Source organism: Galeopterus variegatus, unplaced genomic scaffold (assembly GCF_000696425.1).
Source record: "Galeopterus variegatus unplaced genomic scaffold, G_variegatus-3.0.2 Scaffold1206, whole genome shotgun sequence".
Taxonomy (NCBI): Eukaryota; Metazoa; Chordata; class Mammalia; order Dermoptera; family Cynocephalidae; genus Galeopterus; species Galeopterus variegatus.
Window position 1 is genome coordinate 240493 of NW_007727317.1, and position 13115 is coordinate 253607.

General features: G+C 43.7%; 1 protein-coding gene across 1 annotated transcript in view; it reads left to right on the forward strand.

Annotated features, from left to right (window-relative positions):
- The first annotated feature begins 712 nt into the window (after nucleotides 1-712).
- MYOCD (myocardin) overlaps nucleotides 713-13115 on the forward strand; it is a 67459-nt gene continuing 55056 nt past the window's right edge. Inside the window, 5 exon segments of the mRNA XM_008575556.1 lie at nucleotides 713-755; nucleotides 758-787; nucleotides 5909-5964; nucleotides 7435-7510; nucleotides 11332-11493. Of these exon segments, the coding sequence (XP_008573778.1) occupies nucleotides 737-755; nucleotides 758-787; nucleotides 5909-5964; nucleotides 7435-7510; nucleotides 11332-11493 (343 nt within the window). The 5' untranslated portion in view covers nucleotides 713-736.

A 13115-nucleotide genomic window follows, 5' to 3' on the forward strand; every position in this document is an offset into this window, starting at 1 on the left:
GATCCTAAGATTGCATTCACATTTACAATATCAATTTTGAAATTCACAATTTCAAAATTCAAAATTTCAAAACTTTAAGGACTTATCGTTTGGACTTATCTCCAAAATCCCACCTCCGAATCTCAAAGTGGAGATTTCAAATGGTTGACTTTGCCACCATCAACCAGGATTCAAAGGGAACATCTGCATTGTCCCTCTCTTTGGGGCTCAGAGCTGCAGGAGGACATCAGGTTTCTCTACTTTCTTGTGGCTTTAGGACAGAGTCAACCTCCTCCCCTCATAGACCTATGAGTCTTGGGGCTTGTCATCATTTGTCATGGTAATAGCACTTCATCAAATATTTATTAACTGTCTGCTATGAGAAAGGATCTGAGGAACACACAGAGACGAGTCAGACATGATTTCTATTTCAAGGTGCTTACAGTTGAGAAGGGGTCCCAAATCACCCCATTGAATTGTCCCCATTAACAATTTTGGACAACTTCACCCCACTACATGAGAGTGGGTATCTGGGAAGACTGAAAGAAATTACTTTTTCTCTCCCTCTCCCTTTACTACTAAACAGTGAGTCTAATGGGGTTGAACCTAGAGGTGAGGGAAGGAAAGCTTCTCTCATTCTCCTGGAATACAGATGACAAGATTAGAGAAGTAAAATGGATTATAGAGGCCCTGGGGTGCCGAGAGGCTGCTTCTGGTCCACAGAGTCTCAGAGGAGGCCACGGCTGGCCAGAATGAAATGTCTGGGCAGTTTGGCTCCATGATCTGATCAATGTGAATGGATTTAAAGGTACAACGATCTGTCTATGAATGGTGCTGCCTTTATTTTTTTTGCAGACTAATCCAAGCTACAGCAGCCACATACTTACTGCAAAGCCTTGGTAAATCCTTGAATTCTGTGATCCTTCTGAGTGCCTGGGGCAGTCCCTGCACCCACACCACATGCAGCTTCATGATAGTCTTGAGAAGTTGACTGGGCAGAGTCTCCCTCTCTTTTCTCAGTGCATTCATTTGACTTGGCTTTTCCCCACAGCACTCTACCACACACTGTTGGCTGTTTGAGCAGAACACGGCACAGGGGATTAATCTGTCTTGTCTCTTCCCTTTCTTCTAACATCTCCAATTCAGAGATAGAAAGAAGTGCCCTGGATTTTTATGCCAAGCCCATATGGGTCAACAATCCTAACTTCTTTCTCTTCCCCCATCTCTCCTTCAATTTTTCAGTTCCTTATTCCTTAGAATTTAGAAAACCAGTCATTACAGGCACACTTTGAATTTGTTTTTCTACCCTTCTGAGAAATCCCAAAGTATTCACGGAGGTTGCATCAAATTCTCCAATTGGGCGAGCCAGGTCTTAAATACTACAGAGCTACAATGAAAAAATGCACTGTTTGCAGACCCCTAAGATGATCATTTGGGTAGTGAATAAGCAATTTATTACCAGCCTAATGAGAGAATATAACTTCCAAAGCTTTCTCACTTATACGTAGCATGTACTCATTCCATTAGCTCAGAAGAAAAGTGCTCTTGATCCAATCCGTCTTTAAAAGCAAGACAAAGTGAGGACAAGCTTTACTTCAGCCCGTTGTGTAAGTGGGGAACGGAGAGCAGAGGAGGACTGTCAGACTCGTTCAAGGTTATACCAAAAATAGACAGCGAAGCAAGGTCAGAGCTCCAAGGGACAGTGCCCAAGACTTCTTTAGTCATACCCATCACTGCCTTAGGTCTTATGTTTGAAACAGTTTCATCTTCCCCCCAAAGAACCCTATATATATATTAATTATTAACCAAGTTGCTAAGACTCTAGGTAGCAGCAACAAAAAGTGCTCATTTCCTTGTTCTGAGTAGCCCTTCGCTGGGTAGCCGTACCCTTCTTTTTCAGCTTTTTAAAACACTGGCAATCCATTGCTCCCTTTGTGAACACCTGGATTTTCAGGAGTCCTACATCAGGATCTTGCAACAGGCCTTATAAACTCCATAGCAGTGGTTTTCAAACTCCTGCATCAGAATCACCAGGAAGGTTTGTTAAAACATGGATCCCTGGGTCCCACCCCCAGAGTTCCTGATTCTGCAGGACTGGGGGTGGGGCCCAAGAATTGGAATTTCTAAAAAGTTCCCAGTTGATGCTGAGGATTCTGGTCCAGGGACCACACTTGGAGAACAGGGCTCTCGTTGCCACCCCAGGCCTCTGGCTCTTTGATTCTGCCCCTTGGTCCTTATTCTTAAGAACAATGGAGCTGGATTCCCTCCCAGCCGGTAGTAAATGGTCCCCTTGAGAAAACCCAGGCCCTGCTACAGGCACAGCCCCACCTCTGCTGCCAGAGCTGCTGCCCAACACGGCCACCCTACCCCACTCTGAAGACTCAGGCCCCTGTCTTAATGGAGTTCTCAGGAGCCCCATGGCCTATGTTTTTCCTTTCTCTGGAATCTTGTTGAAGGCCTGAAGTTTGAGTGAAGAGCAGGGACTGCAGGAGGCCTGTTCTTATCTCAGGATCTTTTTCTGAGTTCCAAGTAAGCAAATGTCCACACACACAGCTGACCCAAATTAGTCAGAGCTGTGGGGACAGAAATGATAACAGCCCGCAACTAAACGCTGAGGCGAGAACATGAGTTCCCCTGTGAGAAGCGATTAATCTTCCCCCCCGGATTGATCTTCCTCCAGGGGGGACAAGTTGGATGTGTGGCTGACTGAATTTACAACTGTATTTCAATTTGAAATCACATGGACTTATTTTTTAATTTAGAAGTCCAAATTCCTTTTCAATCTTAAATGTCAACGTCCCTTAAATACAAAATTTTGCCATTTGATACGCCCAGGGCTGGCAGCAAAAGAGGTCCTTTGTGTATTTTCCAAAAAGTCAACTGGGGGCTGAGGGGCATCATGGCTTTTGCTGGTCCTCAGGGGAGGTGGTAAAAACACATTCTCTGGAGTCACAGAAAAGGCAAATCCCATCCCCAGGGCTATCTCAGAGTAGTTTTCCATAATGTGACCCCAAGCCAAGACTCTAACACCCCTTAAACCCTGAAGCAAAAAGCATGTGGTACAATGCAGTGCATGGACCTCTTTGGCTTTCTTCCCAAGTCCTTGTTAAATGGACATAGCTTCTCCCACCCTATGGTAGAAGGTTCCAGAAGACCTTTGTCCTCCTGGCATCAGAGAATGGACCGTGTGAATCATTTTACAGGGGAATTATTCACACCAAGAAGTGATGAATTGTAGCTCTGCAAAGCTGAGATATAGGACATGCAATGTTTCTTAGAACAATTAGTAAGCTCTACTAATAGGAGAGCCTGAGGGACAAGAGAACCAGATAAATTCCTCCTAAGTCCCAAGGCCAGTTAGAACCAATTGTGTGAGGAATGTCAGAGATGTCTCAAGATGTATTCATACTGTTCCTCGGGGAGCTTCTTGAGAAAAAGGGTAAGTTTTTCTTTTTAACCACCTAATAAGGCCACCCTAAGATCAATTTATTTTCTGGATTATGTAGGTAATTAACCCACACCAATATAAGATCCAACTAAATGACTAGCAAGCAATAGGGTAGAAGTAAAGACCTACTGGAACAAATTGTACAGATTCACAAGGGCCCAAAAGGCTTCAGACTTTGAGTGATCTGGTTGCCTGGGGGAAATGGAAGCTGCTTTTCAGAACACACAACATAAATTCTAACTGTGATCAAATGCCGAAAAGACAGGGCTCCTTATTAAAGATGTGACCAGACCCAAATCAAAGACAATACATGAGCAGCACAGTAGAGCTGCATATTTATTTCTCAGAATCACCGAGTAGGGAGAGGTGGGGGAAGGGGTCGTTTACAAGGGGCAAGTTTGGCAGACAAGGCCATTTTAGGAGTGAAAGGCAATTGATCAAGGAGAAACTGGCAAGTCAGTCTCCAGATCAGTGGGAAATGTGATAGTCAAACAACACATTCCTTTTTTCCACCTATAAGAGAAACTGCAGTCTCTGATCACAGTGAGGAGAAGGGTGTTTGCCAACCCTGGTACAATGCAGGCAGCTGGTACTCTTCTGCAAGTTCCTTTGGTCAATGCTGTTAATGTTGAGGTGAGGCAGGCAGATTTATCGAGAGCATGCCTAAGTCACTTCTCAAGCAGTGTCCTGAATAGAGGAGAATACGGTCAACCCCATTTGTGGTAGCACCATGACTACAACCGTCTCCTCTTGATGTCCAACAAGTCCTGCTGAAAACTGTGCTCAGATTTAGCATGGTTTTAAGGGCTGAATGAGGAACACACACACACACACACACACACACACACACGCACGCACACACGCACGCACACACCCCCAAGTGCCAATATGGCCAGAAACCTAACTTTTATGCTGACCAAAATTTGATAGGTTCATTGTCTGCAGCTTAAGAGTGGACATCTGGGCTGGCCCGGTGGCGCACTGCTACAGTGCGCCGCTTGGGAGCACGGCGGCGCTCCCGCTGAGGGTTCGGATCCCACATACAGACCGGTTCCCGCTCACTGGCTGAGCGAGGTGCGGCCGCAACACCGAGGGGTGCGATCCTGTTGCCGGTCCCGGTCCGGTACGGGCGCGACACTGAGGGTTGCGATCCATTGCCAGACACGAAAAAAGACAAAAAGAAAAAAAAAAAAAGAGTGGACATCTGCTAGAGTAATATTAAAACTCTGGGTCTTGCAATTCATCCACTTGTCCAGATTTACAATTCAAGGGGGAAAAATCAAGGCAATTCTGTAACCTCTGATCAACCTCATCACTTGTCATGAGACTTGATTGTTTGTGGCTCTTTATTCAGGTTGCTTCTGAAACCAATGCAAAATGTAGAATTTTGCTGAAAGATATTCTGCTTCTTTGCTCGGTCAAAAGAATTTAGTATATCATCATGAAGATGGAAATAGTGATGAGGAGCATGTAGAAGAGAGAGCAGAGGCCGGTGGTCAGTCCCATTGTTTATGGCTGCTGTGTGTTCTGTATGCCCGACCAGTGCCTATGTCTACTGGTTGTTCACATTTAAATATCACACCTTGGGGCCAGCCCCGTGGCGCACTCGGGAGAGTGCGGTGCTGGGAGTGCAGCGATGCTCCCGCCTCGGGTTCGGATCCTATATAGGACTGGCTGGTGCACTCACTGGCTGAGCGCGGTGCAGGTGACACCAAGCCAAGGGTTGCGATTCCCTTACCGGTCACAAAAAAGACAAAAAATAAAAAATAAAATAAATAAATATCACACCTTGAAAGAGGTTAGGGCTGTCAGAGGACCTACTCTCCTAGCCTAAACTGTGTGAACCTGGGCAAGTCAACCCATTTCTGTGACCTCAGTTTCCCCATTCCGTTCAGGGTTGGAGTTGGATTTCACTGTCTTCATGGGCCCTTCCAGCCCTCAAAGTCTGATTCTCTGCTTCTCACTCAACACCTTAGTTGCATGTTCCTGAGCAACCAGCCACCTACTTCATTCAAAGTACAGTCCCTCCTACAATACGGGCCCCATGCCCAAACACACACACTCAGACCACAACCATCCACCCAGCTTTTTGCACTAAGAGCAGATCAAAGTCAACAAGGGTCTTAGTTACCCCAGCTTACTCCTCTCCCCCAAACCGGAGTTTCTTTTGCCCACTGTTTTCCATCAGCCCCTCTATTTGCTCGGGAACTTGGAATGCCCTGCCTCCACCACGTCTTCTCCTGGTGCACATTCTGCCTCTGCTGTTCCTCCTGTTTTAGGCCGAAATTCTACCTTCCTGTGCCTCCTGTGGCTTCAGGGCAGCTGGCATTCTCCAGGCCTTTCCTCTGTCATTGCTTGAGTCCTAATAAAAGCAATCACTTACATGCTGTGCATAGCTCAGCAAGTGCACCAGCAACTTCTGTGATACTGTCCAGTGCCCTTAACACAGCTTCCGCTCATGTCTCTGTCTTTCTGTTTCAGCACTGAAAAGTCCGACTGAATTCCATGAGCAAAGAAAAAATTTGGATAGCGACAAGGTAACTTTTGCAAACTTCCTTTTCTGAACTTAGACCACAGGTTATGGATCTCTGAATGCTAAGCTTTGCTAAGGCATGTAGAATTTCTACAACAAACTCAATCTATTTGCCAGTTCCCTGCCCCCACACCATATGGAATCTTACTCCTGTTAACTGAAAACTGTGGAAATGGGATCGACTACATTAGCTTTGAAATCGCTAAATACTTTTAGCTTTTAAAAAAGTCCCCAGTCTTTCTGATGTTGGGGAAAATCACAGCAAGGATACACTGGAGGTCAAAAAGACTTTAAAATGGGGAGTAAAAGTTGGTTTGCAAGCTGCCTTACCGTTTATTACAGTCCTTTCTTAGCAACGATCAGATTTTCTTAAATCCAATTTATGGTAAAGCAGCTTCTTAAAGGCAAGGAATTATGTTTCTTTTCTTTTTTTTTAACCATTTGTGGTATAAAATTGGCATATATTCTGCACCTTCATAGCAAATCTCTGCAACCTGAATTTATCCATAATGTAAATACAAGGGTACTTCAAAAAGTTTGTGGAAGAATAGAATTAAAAGATAATATGACTCTTTCTATGAACTTTTTGAAATACCCTCATACTACTTAGCAAGCACAGCAGTTTCAGTGAGAAGGGAAGGTGAAGGGGTTGTCTGTCTACTGGGGTTTCTTCACCTAAGAGCGCTAGCTCTAGCCTTGCGACTTGTCTGTGGGTAGAAAGAAAGAGCAAGGCTCGGTAACTCTTCACAGTAGCTCATGAGTGGCTGTGATCCCTGCTACCTGGAGGATACCCCAAAATAGCAGAATACCTCTATCAGAACTAGAGTAATCCCAGACCTTTCTCAGGGGCCCAATAAGAGATCTGTATAGTGACATAAAAACCCAAAACTAAAAATCAGGGACCTGGGGTCCCGAGTTGGCCATGCCACAACCTATATCGTCCCTGCATACAGCTCTACCATAAAGACGATGAGACTCGGGAAATGATCTATCTCTAAATGCCCTTTCAACTCATGGTGAGTAATTTCACATGTCCTAAAAGAGAAATCAGGCAAATAACAGGAGAGACCATAAGTTGTCGCGTTACATCAGCTGGATTTAGGCAACATTTGATCTCTGACCTTGGATAATTCTGCAATTGTTTTAAGATGAAATGGAATAGGACTGATTATAATACAAGCAGCTTTGTATCATCACTGTTTTGTTAATATTTTATTAACGTGTACCTGCCCGACCCTTGAAGTCTTTAAGTTTGTAGACCTGAGGTGGACCCAAGTTTTTTACCACTTTATCTTAATTTCCCATCCTCAGATTACCGAAGGGGCATTTGTGAGAGTTCCTTCATCAAAACGTGGGAAACCAGAGATATTTGTATGTTCCATTAGTCATAAAAAAGAGTACTTTTTCCTTTGAGAGAAACTGAGTTTTTTGGGTTTTTTTTTTAAGTTAAAACTAGGTGATTCTCCTTCCACAGACTGAAGATTCCCTGAAGCGCAAGGCCAGAAACAGGTCCAGCCGAGCCGATTTGGTTAATATGCACATACTCCAAGGTAAGGCACACGACATCATAAACCAGGAGATGCCTGTTGAATAGTGGGCCATTTTCCCAGAGTTCTTTCTCTCTGTATGGTTGCTAAGCCCTCTTAAAAAGTCCCACCTGTCATTACAAAGAGGTAGTTTCAAGCAGTCATCTTATCATTTAGACCATGAAGAAATTCAAATTGGGAAGCCCTGTCATGGTTACAAAGGTTTGATTGAGACTTGGGTTCCAATCTCAGCTGTGCCATTTCCTAACTCCAAGCCCTGAGCAAATCACACAACCTCTCAGAGAGGGTAGAAAATGTCTAGCACATGCTGCCAATTATTATTCACCTGGATCATCATTCACTTTGGAATGGGATCAGGGCTCCATGGCTGCTTCCATATCCGATAGGTAACTCGTTGATTCTGCTTTGCCAATGCCTTTAAGTTCTGGTGTGCAGGGGATGGCCATCTGTGCAACCTGGTGCAGGTCAAAGCCCACTTCTAACTGGGAAAGCCTCCTCTATGTCAAGGAGAGTGGAACAGGGTGAACACCTAATCTGCCTCCATATTCTGACATCTGAGAGAGGCTTGCATGCCTGCTCTTTGAGTTGCCTTCCCTGGGATGGGAATTTTCCAGACCACTCATGCCCACCTTCAAAGAGGTCCAACTCCTACTTTGACATTTTAGCTATAAATATTTATTCATTGAACACACACTACATGGGATGTCTGCTGGGGTTTGGTTGCTATGCCAGACCTTGTGGGGACAATGACGAATAGGACACAGGTATCTGCCCTCAGAGGATTCTTACAGTGTTGCAGAGGAGCAAACATGAGAATGGGCATTTATAATCCATCATGAAAAGAGAGGAAGTGCATGGTGTCGTGGGTACACGAAGGAGGATCGGATCGGAGAAAAGAGGCATCTAAATCAGAACAGACAGGGAGAGAGCATGGATGTGAGCTAGAATGTGAAGGCTGGGCCAGGGAGAGAAAGACAGAAGAGTGTTGTGAGCTGAGGGAACACACACACACTAAGAATGTATGTCTTTGTATGTATGTTCTCCAGAATGTAGATTTCATTGCAAGAATGTACAGTGGCTTTAAGTAGCATGAATGGTCCTGAAATATCATGGAAATGGTGAATCTTGCTTCTTTGATCGAAATCATTTCTGATGCATTCTTGCTTCCAAAGGCTGACCCTTTTCCAGCCCTGGAATAGGTGGGATTTTATCCAATGGAAAACTGTTTTCAGGGTAGGGAAGAGACAGGAGGACAATGTAGAACTCAAGGGAAGTGTTATGTTGGATGGGAGACTTTGACCCAGATGAGGCAGCCAAAGGATGCCAAGTGTCTTAGGAACAGCGGAGCAGCTCTCCAGGGAAGGTGACAAAATTCTTACCTCCTTTGCAATGGTGTCTAAGAACCTAGAAGCAGCTGCTGTGTCAGCACAAAATCACAGCTGCACAAATAATCCAAGAAATGCCATTTCAAATGAAATACAGACTTTTCAACAATCGAGTTAGCAAATAGAAATAAATAGTGTGTGTGACATGGGTATGGGAAGTACGTGCCTTCCCATACGCTGCTGGTGGGAGTGCCACTGGGTCAACATTTCTAGAGGGCAATTTGGCAAAGTCTATCAAACTCCTTAAAAATGTGCCCACCCTTTAGCCTTGTAATCTATTTTCTAGTATTTTATCCAGAAAAATAATCAGGCATACAAAAACTGATGTACAATGGTGTCTATCATGGAATTATTTTAGAGGGTGGAACATTGAGAATGGTGAAATGTCCAACAGTAGGGAACTGGCTGAATAAATTATGGATCATTGTTTTGTTGAATACCGTGCAGCCACTACACACAAGGCTTTGAAAGAATAATGATTTAATGAGAAAAGGTTTACAAGACAATGGTTAAAGAAAAGAGTAGAAAACAAAACTAAAATTACAGCCAAATTATGGGGGAGAATATATATACTTAAGCACAAACTGTGTTTACAGTCAGATTATAGGAAGAAAAAATATAGACCTAACAATAAATATAAATAACTAAGAAAGACACCCAAATATTAAAAATAGCTGACTCTTTAAGTGGAGAGTTTCCTGAGGCTTTTATTTTCTTTAACATACTCTTTTTTTAGCAGTTTTCACACTTAAGACAATGAATACATAGTAATGCTATAATCAGAAAAGCATAAGAAATATTGTTCCTTATATCATTGTGGTCTTGAATTAAAATATCAGTTTGTGAAGCTGAGCAGTCCCTGGTTCAGTTCCATGTCTATGGTGTCTCTCATGAAATCTCCTCTTCTCCCCAACAGAAATTGAGAACTAGCCCCCTGGAGCACCAATGGTCTGCTAGAAAGAAAATGACCCTGCCCCCCAGGAGTTCATCATCACCTAATTTCAGAAGCAGCGAGATGCAGGGCCAGGCAAAGCGAAGGGGATCTGTAAGAATAGAAAGAGTTAGGAAGGCTTTATGCTGAGACCTAAAGAGGAGTAGGATGTTGGTGGTTGGAAGTAGGTGGGAAGCATTTCAAGGTGGGGAAATGAGGTAAGCACAGGGACAGAGGTGAACTCGGTAAGAGGTGGGGTACGGAAGAGGTAAGACCAGGCTCCCTGCAGTGGGAGGTCTGGGATGGAGAGCCACAGGTCGTGAAGGGAGGCGAGTTCAGTCTGAGGCATCCTTGGAAAAGCAGGCTGTGAGATATGGACGGAGAGTAGTATCTTGTAGGGAGACGCAAGAAAACAGTATACTTTCTAAAGATTAGTCCTGTGTTAGTGTGTAGGATGGATCACAAAGATCTCTGGGGCAGGGGGTCCAGCAAGAAGTCCTTGCAATGACCTCTGAGGGATGATTTGGAGAGGATTTAGGCTTAGGGGCCCCATTCTTTGGTTTGCAGTACTGGGAAGCGCTTGGCACACACAACTCCTAGATACGCCCGACCTGTTGCAACCAATTAGACATCCCCAGATATCTCTTGTATGGAAAATTCTAGATCAGTGCCAGATACAAGGTTTGGGTTAGTAGGTTGATAATGATAGAATAATGGGGCTGGGAGGCTTGTCTGTAAATATCTCACCTTCTAAATTTGCAAAGTCGAGAGCAAAACTGAAAACCCTTAACAGATCTTAACTTATAGTTCTCCATATAGAGCGACAGGTTGGCTATGTTCTACCCCAAGTGCTTCCACAAAAATAAGTCAGGGCCCAACCTAAAGAAGAAGTTTGGTGTTAGCCATATGGGGGTGGTTTTAGGACTCTATATGTGACCTTTCTCACGCTGAAATGATGAGTAACTGCCTGTTGAATAAATTCAATTAAAAAAAAAAAACTCTTTTTAATTAAATAACCGTTTCAAAGAAATTTTTTTTTTCTTTTACAAATGACCTGGACATTTGACTCAGTCAGCATCACAGCATTAAGTCCAAAACCTTTAAAAAGTCATACTATTGCTACTAACTAGATCAGCAGATAATATTTACTGCAGGTTCAGCCTGTGCCAGGCACTATACAGACTGAATGTGCATCCGAATGCTGTAGCTTAGGGGTCAGACAAGCTACACGGGCCGCATGGACTGCCTGCTTACAAAATCGCCAAACTGCACATTTTTTTATAAATCCTCACATAGCAAGTTTCTCTAACTTTTCTCTGTGCCTCTCTGTTTGCCTTTATTTGGAAGTGTCTAGTCTGGTGCTAATCCCTGTGAAGTGATGATGATTGCATTGAGAAATTATTAGGATGGTAGAGCACGATGTGACACAATGCTTTGTAACCACAAGCCAAAAAAAAAAAAAAAGCCATCAAATTCTAGAACTGATCCTTTTCATTTCGACCCTTTAGCCTCCACTGCAGAGAAGTCCATTCCAACCACTCAGATGAAGCTGAAAAGAGCCCGACTCGCAGATGATCTCAATGAAAAAATTGCTCTCCGACCAGGGCCGCTGGAGCTGGTGGAGAAGAACATACTCCCTGTGGATTCTGCTGTGAAAGAGGCCATAAAAGGTAGTTAGAACATATGACATGCCTCTCCCCGGTGCTCCCGAGATCCGAGGGCAGCTGGAGTTCTGACATACCAGAAACTTTCAGGATGAGGGCCTCTTGCTAGACAAGAGCCACTCCACGGGTTGCTGTCCCTACATCTCCCTTATAACCAGTGGTCCTGGGATAAGGAAGAAACTCCCGTTCACTCACCCTCCAAAATCAGATTGACACAGTCCAATTTTGCTCTAGTCAGGCAGCTTGAGAACCTCAAAACATCTCACCTACAGGGTCCCTTCGCTTGGAAGTCATGATCCTCCTCGGCTGAGGAAGGCACCCTTTGGCCTTCCTCTTCCAAAGAGGGGTGGACCAGTATGGTGGAAAGAGCATAGCCCTGGACTGGAAGACCTGGACTCCAAGCCCAGTTTGGCTCCTATGCTCTGGGGCCTACCCAAGCCACTTTTCCTCTCTGAGATGGAGGTGGCAATCCCCGTCCCCCCAGCTCATAGGCTCTTGGAAGTGAGGATCATGTCATACGTCACATGGGAGAACTTTGACCAATCTCATGGGTTCTAGGAGGTCAAAGTGCAAATTCCCAAGGAGGAGGCATAAGCATTAATTCTGTTGTAAACTGAAGAAAATCATTTTACAGACTTTTTGAACAATCCACACCAAGTGGGCCCAAACTGCTTGCAAGTACTGAATTCATTCATGTAGGGTTTGGGGTGGAACCTGGAAAAACTGCCAGAAGGATGAAAGGGAAGCTTGATATTTCTATAGGTAAACTTACTTTCTTCTGGTTATACCCACAAACAGCTCTGAGAACTGTTATAGATATTGACAAGCAATATATATTTAAATATTTTGACACATTGTCAAAAAGGATGTATAAGGGAATTTTATCCAAAACCAAGTTTATTATGAGACTTATCCTCAAGTTTATCCACATCTTGAAATTTTGCTCTCATGCACCCATTCTGAGGCCACTTGAATGCTGTCTTTGGAACCTGTAAATATAAAAATATCAACTCCAGGAAAAGCAATGTACTCATTCGTCGGTGCCCACTTAAATATCCCATTGTGCTTTTCTCTCTTCTTCACTGTCTCTCTCCTTGCTAAATACCCTGTACCTTTGAACTTGGCCTAGATACTCAAACAGTGTGCTATCTCAGTCTCTACTCTGATAAGAACTCAGACTGGAAAAGTCTCCATGGGGCATCTCTTATCGTTTCAAAACATTCTATTCCATGAATGTAAATTTATTGTTTATTTTTGTATGATAGGCAAAAGTCTTCCTTTTAATTTGCATTCTTTGGTTTATAGTGAGATTATATTTTTTCATGTGATTGTGCGTCACTGGCTGTGCATGACCTTTCCCCATTTTTCCTGCTGGGCATGGTCCCCCCCTTACTGCTTCGTATATGCTATTTATGTCGGGGAAAAAAAATGCTAATCCTCCATCTGCCATAGGTATCGCACATCCTTTCACCAGTCTGTCCTTCGCCTTTTGATTTTGTGTACAGTGAATTTTACCTGTAGCAGTTTTTAATTTCTGTAAAGTAAATCTAGTCGTCTTTTTCTTGGTAGTTTCTAAACTTGTTTTTATTGGAAATATTTCCTAGCTCAAGAATATAGAGTTTATTCAC